This window comes from Aulonocara stuartgranti (assembly GCF_965226115.1).
Source record: "Aulonocara stuartgranti genome assembly, chromosome: 5".
Taxonomy (NCBI): domain Eukaryota; kingdom Metazoa; phylum Chordata; class Actinopteri; order Cichliformes; family Cichlidae; genus Aulonocara; species Aulonocara stuartgranti.
The window spans coordinates 10,242,594-10,261,070 of NC_138943.1; the positions used below are offsets into that span (position 1 = coordinate 10,242,594).

The following is an 18,477-nucleotide window of genomic DNA, read 5'->3' on the forward strand; positions in this document are numbered from 1 at the left end:
TTTTATCTTATTGTATATTTTATTCTACTGTATATAGTATTTTATTTTATTCTGTACAGTTGTGTACTGTATTTATTCTTATTGTATTCTAATTTTTGCACTGTCCACTTCCTGCTGTGACAAAACAAATTTCCCACGTGTGGGACTAATAAAGGTTATCTTATCTTATCTTAAACCTTCCTGCAATTCCATTAAACATGTAATTTAATTGAAATCTTAGTTTCATTAGATCTGACAGAAAGAGACTAGTCAATACTACAGAGGTCAGGGTGCCCTAATCTTTAGTTCCTAGCGTTTCTTACGTTCCAAAATTAGATCTCTATACTTCCATAACTTAGCAGTTATGTGCAGAAACAACATAGAAGATTTTTTAAAAAGTGTAAATAGTGAGATGCTGAAGATGAAAATAGTTTATGGGGTGAAAAGAATAGGTGCATACCTCTGTTTGGAACAAGACACCAAGTTAATTATTTTACTCAGATTTGATGTTTTGGCTTTTTTGTCAGTACCGTCAGCAGTTCCAAATACACGAGAACATATAGCATAGTTCACAGAGTACATAAAGAGACTTCAAAGTACCACCACATTGCTGCTGAATTGCTAAATTAAAGAACACAGTTGTTTTCGCACAATTACATCAGTCAAATCAAGTTTTAAAAAAATCTATTTTCCAGTTCAGCTCACCGATTGAGCAGGCGACCATATGCCATATGGCTGAAATGCAGCATGGGTTCAAGTCTTACCCACGGCCCTTTGTTGCTCATCTTCCCCTGCTCTCGCCTCCTTTCCTGTCTACTCTACACTCCAAATAAATGCAAAACTCCCCCCTTAAAAAAAATCCACTTTGAAACCAAAGGGGGAAAAGGCGATCCTTAAAACCCCAGATCCTGTATGAGAAATTATATTTCTGACTGAAACTACTAATCAGAAATTCCAAGATTGTCAGGGTCAGACCCTGAAAACCCTACCTTAATTTAACCAACACTGGTTGTTTGTTAATGCTTTATGTCAAAGCTTTTTAAACTTCACATTTCCTTTCATTGTTCCTGAAGCAAAAACAAGATAAAAAGATATTCCCACACTAAGAGAACTTTTGAGTGAGTGCCAGCATTATCTTTGTTTTGACACTTACTGTGACCGATGAAGGTTAGTATATCAAAAGATGACAATTAATAAACATATTCAATTTCACTGAATTTCAAACAAATGTTTCCTTATGGCTCAAAAGTTTAATTTCACCTCTATTCTATACTATTTATATGATGCCAAATCATAATAATAGTTGCCTCGAGGCACTTAATAAAGCAAGGTAAAGACACTTCAATAACACAGAAAAAGCCACAACAATTAAAGGATCCCCTATTAACAAACACTTGGTGACAGTGAGAAGGAAAAACTCCTTTTTAACATGAAGTAACCTTTGGCAGAACCAGCCACAGGGAGGGACAGCTATCTGGTTGGGGCTGAGGGGAGGAAGACTGGACAAAACCCAGACTGTGGAAGTGAGCCTGAGTTTAACAACTAATGATTAAATGCATAAACACAGAGTTATGCAGCTCAAAGTAACAGGGCAAACTTTCATTGTCAGAGTGTATAAACACAGAAAGTGAAAAGAGGTGAACGAAGAACAAACACTCAGGGCATCATGGGAAGCTGCCAACAGCCTGAGCCAATTGCGGCATAACTAAGGAAGGATTCAGGGTCACCTGATCCAACTACGGTTAGGTCTATAAATATTTGGGCAGAGACAACTTTTTTTTATAATTTTGGTTCTGTACATTATCACAATGAATTTTAAATTAAACAACTCAAGACATAGTTGAAATGCAGACTTTCAGCTTTAATTTAGAGGGTTGAACAAAAAGATTGCATAAAAATATAAGCAACTAAAGCATTATAAACACAACACCTTCATTTCAGGGGCTCAAAGGTAGTTGGACAAATTTGCTGTCTATTTGTAAGCCTTTCTGTCCAAAGTTTAGGCTCCAACAAGAGAAATGGATGCTCATTAAGATCAGATGACTGACTTGGCCATTTAAGAATATTCCACTTGTTTGCTTCAATAAACTCCTGGGTTCCTTTGGCTGTATGTTTTGGGTAATTGTCCATCTATATAATGAAACACCACCCAATCATTTTGACTGCATATTTCTGGAGTTTAGTGTTGTTCCCTTGGTTGGCTGTTGTAAAGAGATTTCTCTTCATCATGGAAATGATTCTGCGATCTTCCACCACTGCTGTCTTCCGTGGACGTTTGGGTCTTTTTGCATTGCTGAGTACACCCGTGCTTGCTTTCTTTCTTAGGATGTACAAAACTGTAGATTTTGCCTCTCCTAATATTGTAGCAGTTTCTCAGATAGGTTTTTTTCTGTTTCTGTTTTTCTGTCCGTTAGCAGCTTCAGAAAAGCTTGTTTAACCCGCACAGAGAGCTACTTTGACCGCATGTTGTCTGTTTACAGCAAAATCTTCTAGATGCAAGTGCCACACCTCAAATCAACTCCAGGCTCTTTATTTGTTCAATTGACAATGACATAATGAAGGAATTGCCTGCACCTGCCCATGAAATTGCCTTTTGCAAAAATAGTCAGTTTAGAATCACTAACTAACCTACTAAACATGTTGTTGGCAATTACGCTAATGAAGGCTAATGAATTTTGTTAAGTTGACTTGGCTATAGAATTTGTTATCAAAAAGAGCTAACAGGAAATAAGATAAGACATGTTTGGGTAACATGACATTAGTGTGACTACAAAATACTTCAGATAAGCTTCTACATCCAAACAGTTCTGAATGTGTTCTACTAGTTAATTATCTAATTCTTGACTACATCCCAAGGGAATGTAGTCAGTGTGCGATACAGTACACCGGTAAACATTTGGGAGGCGTGTACCCACTATCAAATGGCTTATTGTTAAGTTCAGTCTGAAGGCCTTACATGTGTACACTGTGTGAGTGCATGTGTGCAAGTTTCATGGGTGAATGTTTGGCAAAATGAAGAGGGTGTCCACTGATAGTAACGTCTTTGTGGTAGTTTAAAGACATGCATGAATGGATTTCTAATGTCTGTTGGAAGTGCTGGACTGTGACTAAGGAGAAAAAAGATCGGATACAGTGAGCCCATAGAGTTTCTTTAAAAAAAATGCCTTGGACATCCGGCCAGTGAAGCAGAAACAGAGCCCTAGCACAAAATGCAAATTAGTTGGTCAGAGGTCCCTTAGGCCCCCCAACTGCAACCCTCCACCCTCCTGTGTCCCCTTTCTGTTCTGCTGAGAGTATAGAGGCAGTGTGAAATCCATCCCAGAAGGGGCCATTGTACGCCGGGAAGCAACCGTCAAACTGGAATGGTTTAGGCCGGGATCAGGCCTCTTTTTTATAGCTGAAGGCACTGGAGAAAAACCCCAGCTAGTAGGTGTTTTGGATCTAGGTTGAGCCACCAATCCCTCTCTCATCCTTCCTGGTGTCTGTCTCTGAAAATGCTATCATAACAAGGCCTCATCCTCTGTATCCCTGCTGGCTATTTGAGGCAGGCTCAGGTTTAATCGTCCATGATGGTGTGTACTCTGCCAAAGGGCCACACAGGTATCTACCATTCCCATCCTTTGCTCTTCTCCTCCACATTGTCCATTCAGCTGCCCTTCTAAGTGCCGGACTGAGAGACAGAGAGGCACAAACCAGCACACCCACCCCCAACTCCACTCCATCAATAGCCCTCTTGGACAAAGCTGCTGTCTTTGCAACATGCTAACCATGCTGAGAGTGGGGAGTGAGAAGGAGAAGAGACAGAATAAAAGGATAAAAAAAATAAGACAAGGAAAGGGAGAACCTATTTGGAACACAACAAATATGCCTCTCACCTCCTTGTCCTCAGTAGTGTGTCCTCCGAGAAGCTTCAGGCACTCCCTGATGACCCTTTAATCCTGGTAGCCTCCCATAAACTCTCAGCTTTTACCACAGCTCCAGTTCCAGCACACTCATCTTTATAGTCTCCTGTGAGGGCTGCAAGTGGCTGAACACAGATTGGAAACCTCCTGTCCTGTTTACTTTCCCACAACTTCTCCCCTGCACCGTGTGTACAGTTCTAGATGAGGTAACCTTCTTTGCTCCCTCCCCTTTTTCGCTGCCTGGTTCGGTTCCTCCCTCTGTCTCCCCTCTCTTTTTTATTGCCCCCACCCGCCACCCCTCAGCTCATCCAGTTTCATTTTGTCCTTTCTTTGGTTTTTCTCCCTCCTCCCACTCTCCAGACCCCTGCTGCTGTCCAGACAGCGGCACAAAGCGGGGTGAGGGTTCTCAGTCACAACTGACCAATAGCAGATTGGCAAAGGCAAGCATTCAGCCAATGAAATGCCTAGGGGATGATATTTTCACCAATCAGGGGCGAGATTCAGACAAAAAGGGGTTGGACTAGAGGAATTAGGGGCAACGCTATCTCACAGCACTTCCGTGTGGGATGAAGGTGTCTGTGCTAGGCAGCCGGTTGAACTGAAACAATAGATGAAAAAATACATTTGGTTCTCCAGCAAAGTAATGCTTAATACTATAATCCTTGTGTTCCCCCCACACCACACACAGCCTGTGTTTAAGGTGCGTTTATATAAGGCTTTAATACGGACTTTAAAGAAGCAGTCTATTATCTGAATTGAACATAAATGTATATACTTTCTTATTTATTATTATTTTTGTTTAGGTTAGACAATTTGAGAAAATGGGAAATAATCCCTTGCATTGTAAAAAACAACAAATATGGACTTATTTTACTAGCAAATTCTATATGGGTTTGTTTTAACGCTAGACATTTTGATACACAACTTTTGACATTATGAAACAGACATGGCACTCAAAGAATCCTGAACTGAAATCTGTGGGTAATGGGAAATCACACCAAAAAAATCTTTTCTTTTTTCTTTTTAAATCACATGTGACTGACGATTCTATACATGCACATTTTATGTCTTGGTGACCACAGACCAAATTACATGCAATTTATGGTAACTGGTTATTCTAAATCAGCCACAGAGAGTGTGTCATCTGTCTGCGCTAGCCCTGTCATGTTTTGGCAATGTGTCCAGGATGCACTACAGTGAATATCTGAAACAACATAGGGAACTGGTGTGTTAGTATCACAATGGAAGCATCTTAGGGCCATGTTAAACACAAACTATCAGCATTCATAATTACTTAACAAAATAAACACCATCATTAATATTAAATAGGCTTTAAGTTTCATAAAGCGATCGTGGCTCAAGAGTTGGGAGTTCGCCTTGTAATCGGAAGGTTGCCGGTTCGAGCCCCGGCTTGGACAGTCTCGGTCGTTGTGTCCTTGGGCAAGACACTTCACCCGTTGCCTACTGGTGGTGGTCAGAGGGCCCGGTGGCGCCAGTGTCCGGCAGCCTCGCCTCTGTCAGTGCGCCCCAGGGTGGCTGTGGCTACAATGCAGCTTGCCATCACCAGTGTGTGAATGTGTGTGTGAATGGGTGGATGACTGGATATGTAAAGCGCTTTGGGGTCCTTAGGGACTAGTAAAAGCGCTATATAAATACAGGCCATTTACCATTTACCATAAATAAAGGTACTCAATTTGAATTGGACCAGGGTGATCAAACTCCCTTAAGTTCAATGACCCAGTTTACAAACACACATCCAGAGTGTTTTTGGACAAAATGATTTTACAATTTGACTAAGTTTTTTTGAAAGTACATTTTCATTGACCTGATGACAGTTTTAACATTCGCCATTTCAGGGGCCAGATTCAACCCTTCGGTGGGCCAGTTGCCTCTTGGACTCTGTGTTTGATAGTCCTGTATCAGACTTTTACTTTTTATTGTTACATTCATTCATTCATTCACTTAACATTTTGGCTTTCTTTTTTTCCAGTCTGAGTACTTCAGTATTTCTATTTCTGACAATAATCACATTTGCAGTTCTGCAAGCTCATGCACAGTGTGACATGTGCTAGAGGTCGCTGCATATGAACACACTGTAATGTGTGAGGTGAAGTGTAGACAAATGTCATTCGCTTTGATTATGAAATCCTCAGCTCAGTTATTTATCTGCATGCTTCTTCAGCTGTCTCCAGACTGAGTACAGGGCAAGAACTGACCAGAAAACATTCTGTTGTTCAGAAGATTTATTAAAACACATTGAACAAATACACAGAATACAAATAAAAAGATGACAATTCACTTTTTCATTCAACTGCTATACAGCACAAATATCAGTACCATAACACTGCTTGGCGCTCATTGTCTGTAAATGCCTGCTATACCACCACCTCCCAAAAGTGAACCATCAAACGCTTCACATGCTGTGCATTCACTGCAACAAAGGTGCCTTTTAACAGGGTCTTTTGGTAGCTTTTAAAGCCACATTAATAAGCATGTGCATACATTGTTAACATATTGGTAATATTAGACTGAAGCCTTTTTAACAGACATTACATTCATACTGACTTCAGTTTGATTGCATTTCAGTGAAGTATTGTGTTTTTCGACGTCATCTCATGGTCACAGTTCCAGAGGAAAAGGACAAGTTTTTGATTGATGAGCACATACGGTGCACATAGCAGTTCTATGGCAACACCATCCAGTAAACATTCATCTTTTTCAGTTTAATACAAAAATCTATATGACATGGACTTATCTCTGAAAAATCTTTCAATTTCAACAAGTATTTACATGTTTCTGAGGTTCTGTCTGTCAACCATCCATGTCATGGTCAAGTAGTTGCTGGCATGAACAAAAACGGTAACGGAAACAGCATCGATTCACACTAAAAAAGCGTAGTGCACTCAAGATTAGTCTCATGATGCTTTCCAAATCGTAATGTTTTGAATTTGACTTTTAAGTCAAAGCATTTCGAGAAACGATGAGTGCGATACAAGCTGGAAAAATGAAGAGGGAATCAGAAGAGAGCACCTAAGGACAACCATTTGAACTGGCAAAAAACAGAGTAAGGATATACACTCACCATAAATCACTATTTCTTCACTTTAGATTAGTCAATAGCAATTATCCTTTCAGCATTTTCAAATAAGTGCCTTGGCAATGGCATAATAATAATCATAATACAAACATATCATTGGAAAAAGAAAAAAAAGATAGATTTGTCAATAAAGATTTGTACATTTAGTCCTAATATTCTTGCAGTGTGTTAATAGAAAATTAAATACGTGTGAATTTATAAAAAGACTGTTTTACCAGGTGCAGTCACTTTAGCACAAAACAGTAGATGGAATGAGTAAACATGTAGTAGCCTTATCACCAGGTAAAGCAATAAATGACCACGTACACTGTTACTAAGGAGGCTGAAAGTGACGACATCATCTAAAAGCAATGATGGTCCTTGAATGCTGATGCACAGAGAATATTACTTCAAATGAAAAGCTTTGACTGTAACACCACAATTTACAGTCTTAACCTCTGCGGAGGAAATGCACTGCAACAAGAACAAATCATTCTGGATCATATCCTTTAATGGCACCAAGTGACCAAAAACATTAGATTTAACCTCAAAAAAAGAGAAGCAAACAAAAGCGCAGTCTGCATCAAATGTTAAACTTGAGGTGACATTGCACCATAAGCACATGTGTTCTTATTTAGTCCTAACAATTAAAAGGGAACTGGGAAAGTCCCTGGGATATAAGAGGGATAAAACTCCACCCTCCATTCAGGACTCTGGTCTCGGTAACACTGAAGCCCTGTATGTGGATGTACCAGATGGGTCCCTGTTTACAATGAAGTCCCACCGGTCATGGCCCCAGGGTTAAGCTCTACAGCCACTACTAACATTCAAATATAGAAAGAATCACAAATATTGTACCATACACAGAAATACTCAGTCTTCTCTAAAATGCATTAAAAATCATTCTTGCCACTCCCAAAGTTTCTCTCACTTGATTTTCATGTACAACACTAAGCCAGGCTTCTGATTTCATCCATGTATGTTTACATGTGTTCACTATCATTAGACATATGTGAGGTAAAATAAACAGCAGTCTCTCAGTATATACAGTACAAGAGGCCAACGTTCCCAGGTACTGCAGTCAAGTCTCCCTGCAGGTTTAGCAGAAATTACTTTCTTGAGATTACCAGCAGGTGGCAGTCTTTAGAGGATTCTCCAAAAGCCTGTGTCCAGCTACTGCATACATGTTAATAGTTCTTGATTCTTTCAAATCAATATTTTCTTCACAGGTTACAACATGAATGACAAAACACAAGTTTATTTAAAATAACAATACTGGCCTTCAAAAAGCAATCTCTTATCAAGCTATGACTGTAGACATCCTCGACGACTCCACTCTTCACAGGGGACAAGCTCCGGGGGAGCACAGTCACAGTGTACAGTAAATAGGCAGATGAGTAAAAGCAACTGAGTGTATGCAGATGAAAAGAATTGAGGCTGACGCAAATAAAACACACATTCCAGAATCAGAATGAGCCCCAATCAAGCGCGTCAGGAACTCAGTGCCACCAACTTGCTCGAGTCTTCCACTGTAGTGCAGAGCGAAAGAAGCTGTTTTCAAAGAAGCTGCTCCATTTTCCTTCTTAATCTGCAGCTTTCCATCACAGGTAAACAAAAGCAAACATCTACTGAAATACTTCTATAGGATTCTTTAAAGATAAAAGTGCAATTGTTAAGATACATACGTCTGCATTAAAAAGTTAATTGCCTTATCCGTAGAGAGAAGAGAGCTTGACTTTTAGATCTGGAGTTAGGAAGGAGCGAGAGAACAAGGAGAGAGTGGCGTAAGAGTTGGTCAGTAGTCATCCATTGAGATTCCATCCCTGGGAGTTTCTGACCTGAGGTCAGTGTTACAGAGCTGGTCTAGTCCTCAATACAGATGACATCACTAGGTTTGCCTGATTTGAGGTCAGGCGTAGCCACGTCCCTCAAGGAGTCAAGTGACTTCTTGTCCAGATGGCTTGTAGGGGGTGGGGGGCCATTAGTGGAGACTGAAAAGAGAAGAGATCTTTTTTTTTGTGGTTCACTGAAACAATATGAATGTGAATGTTGAGAATTTTGCCAGATGGTATGAGACAGTTGTTTAAAGGCAAAACAAAGTCAGTAAATTTCTAAATCTTTCTTAAAAAACAAAACAAAAATTAGCTCTATGACAAATTAAAGCTCTATGACCAGCTATTTATAAAGCTAGGTCATAGGCCAAAGTGCACAATGGACATCTGCAGTGATGTGGGAAGATAGAATTTAGCTAATGTGACTGTTTAAAACCTGTGGGTTTCTACTAATGTTTCTACTTTTAAATGACTGCCTATTAGCATTAAGTAAGGATGGCAAGAACAATGACAATAAGTTGATTAACATGGATTCTTGATTAATTAAAATGATCCTTAACAATCACTTGACTTATCTAAGAAAACTAGTGCTTCTGCAAACATATGCAGACTTTTGCTTGTAGCTTTTTATTGCATATTTGCCAAGGTGACATCATTTACTGTACATGTAATCTCTCAGCCTATTGCACATGAAATTGAAATGCTATCTGTGTTGTGTGTCACATACAATATAGTGCAAAATGTTGATTGTTACCGCTGACGTATGGTCCTAAGGGCATCTGACTATAGTTAACCATAGGCTGTCCGCCTGGTCCTCTGAATCCGCCTCCAAAACTGCCGCTGTACATCTGGGAGCAGCCAAACCCACCTGGACTAAATGGCTGAAACACACACAAAGGATTAGTCATCCTGCTGTAAACAGCTTTGTGATTACAGCAGGTATTCAGTATGAGGTTTTTTCTACTATACAGTGCTTAAAAGGCTTGAGTTGCTCTGTAAGAGAAGTTTTCTTTCTACACCAGCAAAGTAAAGACAGATAAAAGCGGAGGAAAGTGCGTCGACTGTGTCATGGTCAGGAAAGCGTTGTCATAACAACCAAAAAAAGACTGTCAGAGCATATGGCCACAGAGACTACGTGGCTGAAATGATCCCTTGTATAACAGAACAAAATACACACTCTACAGCAGAGAGGAAAGTAAAGACACAACAACTTTTTCTCCTCTGGGAGCAAAATGTGGAGCACAGTGGTGAAAGCAAACAACTTAAGGGAGATTTTTCTTTCCCCATATCGCACCTGAGGGAAATCTTCCGTGGGGAATAGCGAGCCTAAGTTTGAGATTTCAAAGGAATAGTGTGGCTGTGTAGTTGCGACAACGGCGAACTTCAAAGGTTTTGGGACACAGCTTTTCCTTTTTCTTAAATTTACTTAGCCAAGTTGCCCACTTTTGAGCCTTAACCTGTTTTACAGGAAATGAGCTCAAATAACTTTAATTCCATTTTTTTAAAAAGCTTTCTAAAACCCACCTGATCTCCTTGACAACCACGCTCCATCTCACCTGCTGCGGTGGAGGTTCATTGCCTCGGCTGGTGAGGCGGCTCAGGATGCTCCGCTCAGACATCTGCAGCCTCGCCGACACCGGTGGGATCCTGGACAGCATGTTGGGCAGTCGTGTCACATCTGCTTTCATGTCACTCAGAAGTTCCTCCAGCTGGTTCAGCACTGCAAGAGCACGAACACACACAAGAGCAGTTTCACTTATGTTAGTATTAAAAGAATGATTTCGATAAAATGTCGGGAAAATGCATGTAAAACTTTTCCAACACCCTTGACATAATTAGTGTGAACCTCAAATAATTAAAAAAGCTAATTTGTTTGTTCCAGGACCTGAAATTAGCAAGTGCCAAGAACTAAATGCCAAAACATTTTTCACTGGCAGACAAATCAGTGAGGGTCACAGTCAGCATCATTTTGAAACGATAACATTTTAACGCCTCAGTTTCAATCAGTCTTTGGCCTCTTCCCAAACTTTCATCCTACTAATCACTGTAAGCATGTTTTAATGGTGAGTCAAATTAACATAAAATGAAGCCACTGTGTCAAACAGGATATTTACTGGCTGCCTTTTAGAAGCTCTTCACAAAACAGTGGAGTGGAAATATCTGTAAATGCTTCCTTTGGCATCCTGTTTACTGTCTGGATGGATGGAATTGACAGCTGTCTCCATTTGGAAACAAAACATGTATTATTAACAGGTTAAAATAGCTTTTGTGTACTAGTAATTAGTGAAATGACATTGACACCGTTTCAAATAACATAAAAAAAGACTTTTTAAAGTGTAACTGCAGAAGTTTTTTTCACGTGTTATAAATCTCTTCTAACCCACCCACTCCATGACACGCTGTCCAGCCACAGGAGCATGCTCAGTGAGAGACTGAGGTGACCTAAATGCACCACTGAATGACATACGTAGAGCTGTTTGTATTATTGGAGCTATTTTGCAATTGTTTGCAACATTTGGAATTTTTTATATTGGTGTTTTAACTTGTTCCTTAGTGTTCTTACTGTCTTGGAGCAACATAATTTACTCTGGTATTAGTATACTGATTCCAACAACACAGCACACTGTGAAAGAAACACAAATACTATTTATTTCATAAAATATACTGTCTCAGTTAAAAAATAGTGAAGTGCTGGTAATTCTAGGAAGATTTTAGGGAGTTTCAAGTTAATATTTCCTCCTGCATCTGATTTGAAACAGAACGAAGCACAAACAAACCAGTTACTTTGCATCACAAAAAGCTATTTATCAGCACTGGGTAGCTGAATCTCGCCAGGTTAAACTGTTGCTGTTTTTGACACTGGGCTGCGGACCTTTGTGCAGCACGGCGTTGGCAGGTTTGTTCCCAGCCAGAGACTCTTTGGACAGGTGCTGGTGGGACTCGGCCAGACATTCCACCTCGGCAAAGCGAGTGTTGAGTGCCATGGCAGGGTGACTCGGGTCCTGGGTCATATTCAGGTAAGCCGCCCGCCTCAGCTGCTCCTCGATCACCAGAGCCTGCTCTAACAACTACAGTGAGGCAAAGTAACAAAGAGAAGTTTGTATGAAATGCAGACATAGCAGGGAGATGCAAACTGGTTCCATTTGTATTCAGATTATAATGTGAAGAATGTATTATTGTTATTTTTCTGTTTTTAAAAAAAAAACAAAAACAAAAAACTCCACACTTGCCTTAAAGCGGCGAGCCAGGAATTTGTTTTTCATTTCTAAGTAGTTGCCCTTATGCATCTCGGTCTTGAAAGGCTCATTCAGAATCGCATAACGTGGATCATTCTGAATGTCTTGCCAGCGAGCGTAGCCATGTCTGAGATAAATTCACGGTCAAAGAAAGCAAATGGGAGCAAGGAAAACCTCATAAAATTCTTCAAATAAAGAGGAAGCAGGAAAGCGTAGTTGTACATCATCCTCACATTTTGTAAATATCAGCTCCGCAGCTACTTCTGTCATAAGTAATTACATTGCTCTGCCATATGCTTCTCGCTCCTCACTCTGGAAGAAAGGATACGTCACGATGCCAGCCAACAGCCAGTAGTCATGGCGACGGTGCCAGATGTCATGCATCTTTCCAGAAGACAGCGCTGCTCGCTCTTCAGTCTGCCAGAGGGTGTGCAGCTCTGACGGCGTAAAAATAAAAACAGGGTTCTTACAAAAATACAAAGTAATATCCCATATGTCTGTAACACGTAAAGAGAAATAAGAGCATATAAACACAAACAAAACTTATATCAAAACAAAGATAAATCAGTGTGACACCTGAAATAACCTGCAGTAGAGATTCTGAGTAAACCAAAGAAAACACGGGAGGAAAAGTGGGGAGAGAAAGAATATCTATTTATAAGGTGCAGACTTCACTCTACAGTCTGACGATATGGATAGTCTCAGAAAATCAGACTCAGAAGACTTCTATGATGGGCTTATAAGTGACAATTTCTCCCAGTGACACAACATTTGTCAGTGACTTTGTGAACTCAGAGTCTAATTGATCAACTTTATCTCATATCTTCATATGTGGATATGAAGGAGGAATGTGACCAGAGTACTCCAGGTGACACCTGGTCAGTCAGCATCAGGTATATTAAGGACAAATAGCAGAAATCGGATTGATTCTTACCTGTAAAACCTCCGTCAGCAATATTAAACATGAACTTTGCTTTGAATCCATTTTTGTCTTCTTTCCTGCTTTCGTCTATCTCATCCAAAGTGTCCTTGTCTCCATTTATTCGACCCTCTAATGCGTCTTCACTCTTTACATCATCTGCAAAGGTTACAATTAATTAAAATAAATATCTGTGGTGTATATAGTGGTGTATATAGCAGAATAATCCTCCATCTTTAATTTAAGGAGTCATAGCACGTTTACCTGGTTTATTTTCCTTGTCTTCAGTTTTTGCCAGAGGAGAATCAGTGTCTCCTTTTTCTGAGGACTTTTCGGTTTCTTTGCATGGCTCCACTGAGGATAGAAGAAAAAAGAATGAATAAACAAAGCACAGCCTTGCAGATAAGTAAAATCTGAAGTACACAGATCATAAACCGCTCACTCTTAGGTGAGGTGATAGTGGATTGCGCTTCGGACTGTTTGAAAGCTGGCTCTTTTGGGTTAGCAGATGGCTCCGTCTTTGTGGAGGGCGACTCGGTTCTGTTCCTCTCATCTCCTGTTTTCTCCTCTGAGTTGCCCTTGTTCTCGTCACTGTCAGTTGCCTTCTCGGGTGCAGATGCTGGCTCAACAGTGGAAGCCTGCCGAGGGAAAACAGACAGGACAACAGAGGGAGAAAGGATAGAGTCGGTAAAGGGCAAAAAAAGACAAGTTAAAAGGTGTCGGAGTTTGACAAGCGTCTTCTGAGAATGATGAGTTATGGTTACAGTGTGATGACCCATGAGATGATGGACAAGACAATAAAGGAGAAAAGAAAGAAAGTGGTGGTTAAAGGGAGAAAAAAAAGGACTCACTTCCTGCTCTGACAGTTTCTTGCTCTCTGGCTCTGTGGCTTCCTTGTCCTCCGCAGTACCCAAGAAAGACTCAGTTTTTTCTACATTCCAGAAAACAACAACTCAGCTCATTTGCAGTCATAAAGTGATACAGCATGAACTTTACTTTAACATTTAGAGGAAAACAGAACATGATCAAAGCAGACCTTGTGGGATAGGAGTGCTGGGCTGAGTAGCCACAGGGCTAGCTGGCACAGGCGTGTTGGGATCAGAGGATACACTCTCATTCAGTTTCTTCAGCTCCATTCCAATGGGAATCAGATCAGGAGAGCTTAACTTCCCATTTACATGCTCAAACTCTTGCACCTACAGTAAAGAAAAGAGATTCAACTGTGATAAAAAGAACATCCTATACTTTCACTGGATGTCCTACTTTCTTTAAATAAGGCATTAGGAAGAACTCTATTATAAAATTATAAAGTACATGTAGCATAATTAAGCACTAGTAAAATATTAATTCTGGCTCAAGCCAGATGGACCAGCTCATTTTAACTTCAAACTTAGCCTAGTTATCATGGCAACTCGGTTTTTCAACACTTTTTAAAAACTTTATTTGCCACAGGCCATGCACAAAAACATTAATAGAAAATCTAATTTTAAACTGTAGCTCTCATAAGGGAAGAGCTGTATTCTGCCAGCTGTAGCTACTTGCTAGTCTCTATCTGTAGTACTTGAGCATGTAATACACTAATGTTATACTTTTAAAAAATCTTGTAATACTACAAGTTTACTATGTATAGATTTAAATAAATGAATTAATATAGCTATTGTTATTTGCTTTATACAGTAGTGTGCAAAAGTCCCAAGCTCGTCATAACTTCTTTATATTTTGTTGTTAAAACTGGTGCAACAATTTATTAAAACACCTGTTAACCTACTTGGAAATAAAACATATAAAGACAGACAGTTAGAAAGGTTAACAGTTCAAATGAGCCTGGAAGTCAATATTTGGTATGATCACCTTTTATTCTTCAACAAAGCCTAAACTTAAAACTCTCTTAGGCAACTTTCTTCTAATTTACTTAAGTAGTCTTCAGGAATAATTTTCCAGGCTTCTTGAAGGACCTCAGAAATGTGAAACATTTCATCACTGATCCAAGAGAGTGATGTACGTGCTGTTTGCTTGTACTCACATGCCAGTTTTAGGCAGTTCTTGCCCAAGTGAGTCAAGATCTCGATCCAGGATCAATAATTCAGGTAAGGAAATCCCAGAAAGTTCATTCTGTTTATCTGGAAACAGAGTCCAGATGAACAAAATCAAACTTTTAGTGATTTCCAAGCGACTGAAGAAGTCATTGAGAGTCTCTTCATCTGGATGCCATCCATATGACTTCTTCGGTCCCTCCATCCCTTGAGTTTGGTGTGTTTTTATGATTAAATTATTCATAGGTCAGTGTTAAATGGTTAAACTATTGTAAAGGACCATTTGTAAGAATTGTAAGAAGGTAAGAAATCAAGGGTGGCTCAAGAGATTTGCACAGTACTGTATAATATAAAGAAAAAGTAGTATTAGCCTGTGATCCTACATTGGCGAATATAATTGTGGAAACTGTATTTAGTAACTTTCTAACCTTTCTAAACACTTTACATACAAATCTTCATCCACTTCAGTCTCAGATGTATTCACTGCTGACAAATCTCCAAAAAACATCTTATTTTGGAATATGCATGATGTTCAAAGCAAGAAAAAGTTTGTACCCAAAGATTACCCCCCCCCCCGCCCCCCCGCTTTGGCTTCCTCCAGGATGGGCTGACCTACTTTTTCTAATCTCAATGTTCCAGCATAGGAAGAAAATTTCTTTGGCTGAATAATCGGTACCTTTTTCCTGACAAGGGACATGACTCCGATCCTGGTAAGAACATGCTGACGAGACAGCCCCTCGCGAGGGACTCCATCGGCAAAGGTCTCTGCTCCATCTGCCCCCGGCTCACATAAATGTCTCATGAACAGAGACACGTAGGCCCTAAGGAACACAAAAATTTCTATAAGGTTACCAGCACAAACTCACATTTTCAAACCTCTACTAACGACTAGGGAGGTAGCAATAAGCTTGTTTCAGACACGCACTCCTTTCCTGTCATCTTAATGTCATTCAAGAATGCACACCCTGGTGGCAGAAATCTCACTGTTTCGAGGTGATACACTGCCATGTATCACTCTGAACTCAAACATGTTTCTGCTGTGCAGCTCACTAAACGACATGACATTTTGGAGAATTCCCCAAATAACAACATCATGAGAAAAAACCTAGTGTGAGACACCCATTTTCAGTCAGTGTATCACACTCTCACACTGCCCAAACTACTCTCCTGACAGTATCAAAGCTTCTTCTTCAGGAAAAGACGATTATATACGTTTCACAGGCTTACACGCTCGACACGGTCGGAACACCACAGCGAGTGCTGAAGATGTTTGTTGCTGGAAGCACATACATACCCTACCTTTCATGCTAGATTTTGTTGTACATTTTAACATCTATTAGAAACTGAAACTACACAGATGACACTGTGTACTAGACAGGTGCACTGTTACACTACATCAGCATGTAAGCTACAGGTTAACATTTTCTGATCTGTTTAATGAAGCTTAGTAAAATGGGTATCCATAACTACATATAGGATGTGCCATCTCTAATTATTAAAGAAACTATCAATACATAGAAGACAGCTGAAGTAAATGCTAATGCAGTGTAGTGAGTCGCTTTGGTAAAACATAATGCCATCACTTCAACTGACTGATTGAGAACAAGGTCAAAGTAATAGGTTTGCCAATAGTGTTATTGGCTGCAATAGCAGCAACAGGAGTGATGTGTTATAATTTGCAGGCATAAAATTTTAGTTTTAACAACCTGTGGGCATTTTCTTTCCCACTGCTCCAAATTAAAGTGAAATTGGCAAGGCCGACCTTTACCAACGTGACATGAGCAATCTGGAGCATTGCCATGGGCTAGCAAACAGTGTAAACAGTTAATGAAAGAGCCAAGAGCTGCCACTTAATATAATGACAGGCCCCTCTTGAGAAAAAAATTGCACTGTGTGAAAACAAAATTACAACTGATTCAAATAACGCTACTTGTGTCATAGTTGAAAAATGAATAATATTAGAGCTTCACCTGAACTCGCGCTCACTCTTCCCTCTCAGGTCCCTAACTAGCCAATGAGAGTTGAAAGCATCCTGAGGGGGCATGCCCCAGCGCATGATGGCATTAAGGAAGGCTTTCCTCTGACGAGCGTTGAACCCAAGGACCTTGAAATGATGATAATCAGAAAACAGAGTAATAGAGATGTTTTAGATAAAGAGGTTGTGAATTCAAAAAGTCAGAAAGAAGCAGTAGAAAGACATAAGAAGTATTCCCTTGTATATTAAAACAGTTCTAAATTATACTTGTGGATATATGTTTTATGATGTAATAACAGGGTGAGAATTTATTGATCCTGATTTCTCATTTTACAAAGAAGCACATGATCAGCTGCAGAGCAGTGATGCTTCCTGACATGCTGCTCAAAAATGTCAAATTTTCTTCAAATGAGGAAATATTCTAAAGTGACTGATTACAAAATGATCTGGTAAGACAAACAATTAAAGCAAGCCAATACACTTGAAGATATGCGAGGACTTCCTGGAATTCATACCTCGATACTGCCTCCAACCCGAGCCAGTAAGGGTGGAAGAGGTTTGTCTTTCTCACTCTTGAGCTGCCGACGTGATTGTCTGCGTCCTCCTACGTAGAACAAAACAAAGTCCGTTGTCAGAAAGATGGGCGCATGTAGGGACATGTATAATGACAGAAAAAATACAGTAAGAATCTGTTTTGTTTATATTCAAATGTGACTTATCGTGTTTTTTGCTGCCTACCTTCAGGCCTCTCCTCGAAATCTTCGTCCTCGTCCTCGGACCCCACGGAGTACTCCGACTGATTGTCTGAAAGATCATCCTGCCATTCTGAGCCACACATCAAAGAGAAACAGTACATTGCGTTCGCTTCTGTTGGTGGCCACCTGAGGGCGCCATGGCACTGCAGATTACTACAGACCACTACAGTCGGGCATGCACATACTGTACCACTTCAGGCCTCTGGAAGTGAAGTGAGGGTTTGCAACTATGGCAGACAATCACTTTAACTTTGAGTGTACTCTAAGCTACAATGAGCTTTAAAGTCTTTATTCACTCTTAAATAAAAGTTCAACTGCAGGACAACTACAATCGACAGGACGCTGAGCATGCAAAATTACTGCAAAAAGGGGTGCTTTAACACCCATTGATAAAACTACATAAATGCATGAGGTACAAGTGAGCTTTAGGGCAGTATAATGAATTCTAAGAGTTACAATGAAGAGGATACACCCAAATGATCCCATTTTGAGATAATGCCACACTCTTGTCTCTCTAATAAAACTCGGCAGACATGTTGATAGGGAGGTGCTGTGTGTCTCTTGAGCCTACCTTGGTCTTCCTGGGTCGTATCGTTGTAGTTGACCTGCTTTCGGATGCGTTTGCCTTTGCCCAGATTTCGCGCCAGATCTTCCTGCTGTTGCTCATAGTGGTGGCGGAGGAGTTTTTCCCAGTAGTCCGGATCCACGTTCTCCTCTTGCTTAATGATCTCTCGCTCTACCTCCTCCTGAATAATAGCACATTAGGACAC

General features: G+C 40.2%; 2 protein-coding genes across 6 annotated transcripts in view; both read right to left on the bottom strand.

The window, feature by feature from the left end:
• The window catches only part of arhgef10la (Rho guanine nucleotide exchange factor (GEF) 10-like a), a 117,821-nt gene extending 113,565 nt beyond the window's left edge, over nucleotides 1-4,256 (bottom strand). For all 3 annotated transcript variants that reach the window (XM_082532947.1, XM_082532948.1, XM_082532946.1), the window contains exon 1: nucleotides 3,855-4,256. The gene's annotated coding sequence lies outside the window, so the exon portion shown is untranslated. The remainder of the gene's footprint in view (nucleotides 1-3,854) is intronic.
• A 1,850-nt stretch (nucleotides 4,257-6,106) lies between these two features.
• The window catches only part of chd5 (chromodomain helicase DNA binding protein 5), a 36,200-nt gene continuing 23,829 nt past the window's right edge, over nucleotides 6,107-18,477 (bottom strand). Inside the window, exons 25-40 of one of the 3 annotated variants that reach the window (XM_082533055.1) lie at nucleotides 18,279-18,453; nucleotides 17,691-17,756; nucleotides 17,468-17,556; nucleotides 16,948-17,081; nucleotides 15,654-15,798; nucleotides 13,981-14,140; nucleotides 13,796-13,875; nucleotides 13,387-13,582; nucleotides 13,209-13,298; nucleotides 12,960-13,103; nucleotides 12,354-12,462; nucleotides 12,020-12,152; nucleotides 11,662-11,857; nucleotides 10,346-10,509; nucleotides 9,517-9,670; nucleotides 6,107-8,948 (exon numbers count right to left, since the gene is read on the bottom strand). In XM_082533055.1, coding sequence (XP_082389181.1) covers nucleotides 8,821-8,948; nucleotides 9,517-9,670; nucleotides 10,346-10,509; nucleotides 11,662-11,857; nucleotides 12,020-12,152; nucleotides 12,354-12,462; nucleotides 12,960-13,103; nucleotides 13,209-13,298; nucleotides 13,387-13,582; nucleotides 13,796-13,875; nucleotides 13,981-14,140; nucleotides 15,654-15,798; nucleotides 16,948-17,081; nucleotides 17,468-17,556; nucleotides 17,691-17,756; nucleotides 18,279-18,453 — 2,163 coding nt within the window. In that variant the 3' untranslated portion in view covers nucleotides 6,107-8,820. Of the gene's footprint in view, nucleotides 8,949-9,516; nucleotides 9,671-10,345; nucleotides 10,510-11,661; nucleotides 11,858-12,019; nucleotides 12,153-12,353; nucleotides 12,463-12,959; nucleotides 13,104-13,208; nucleotides 13,299-13,386; nucleotides 13,583-13,795; nucleotides 13,876-13,980; nucleotides 14,141-15,653; nucleotides 15,799-16,947; nucleotides 17,082-17,467; nucleotides 17,557-17,690; nucleotides 17,778-18,278; nucleotides 18,454-18,477 lie in introns of all 3 variants that reach the window. The other 2 variants (XM_082533054.1, XM_082533056.1) reach the window with 2 other exon arrangements.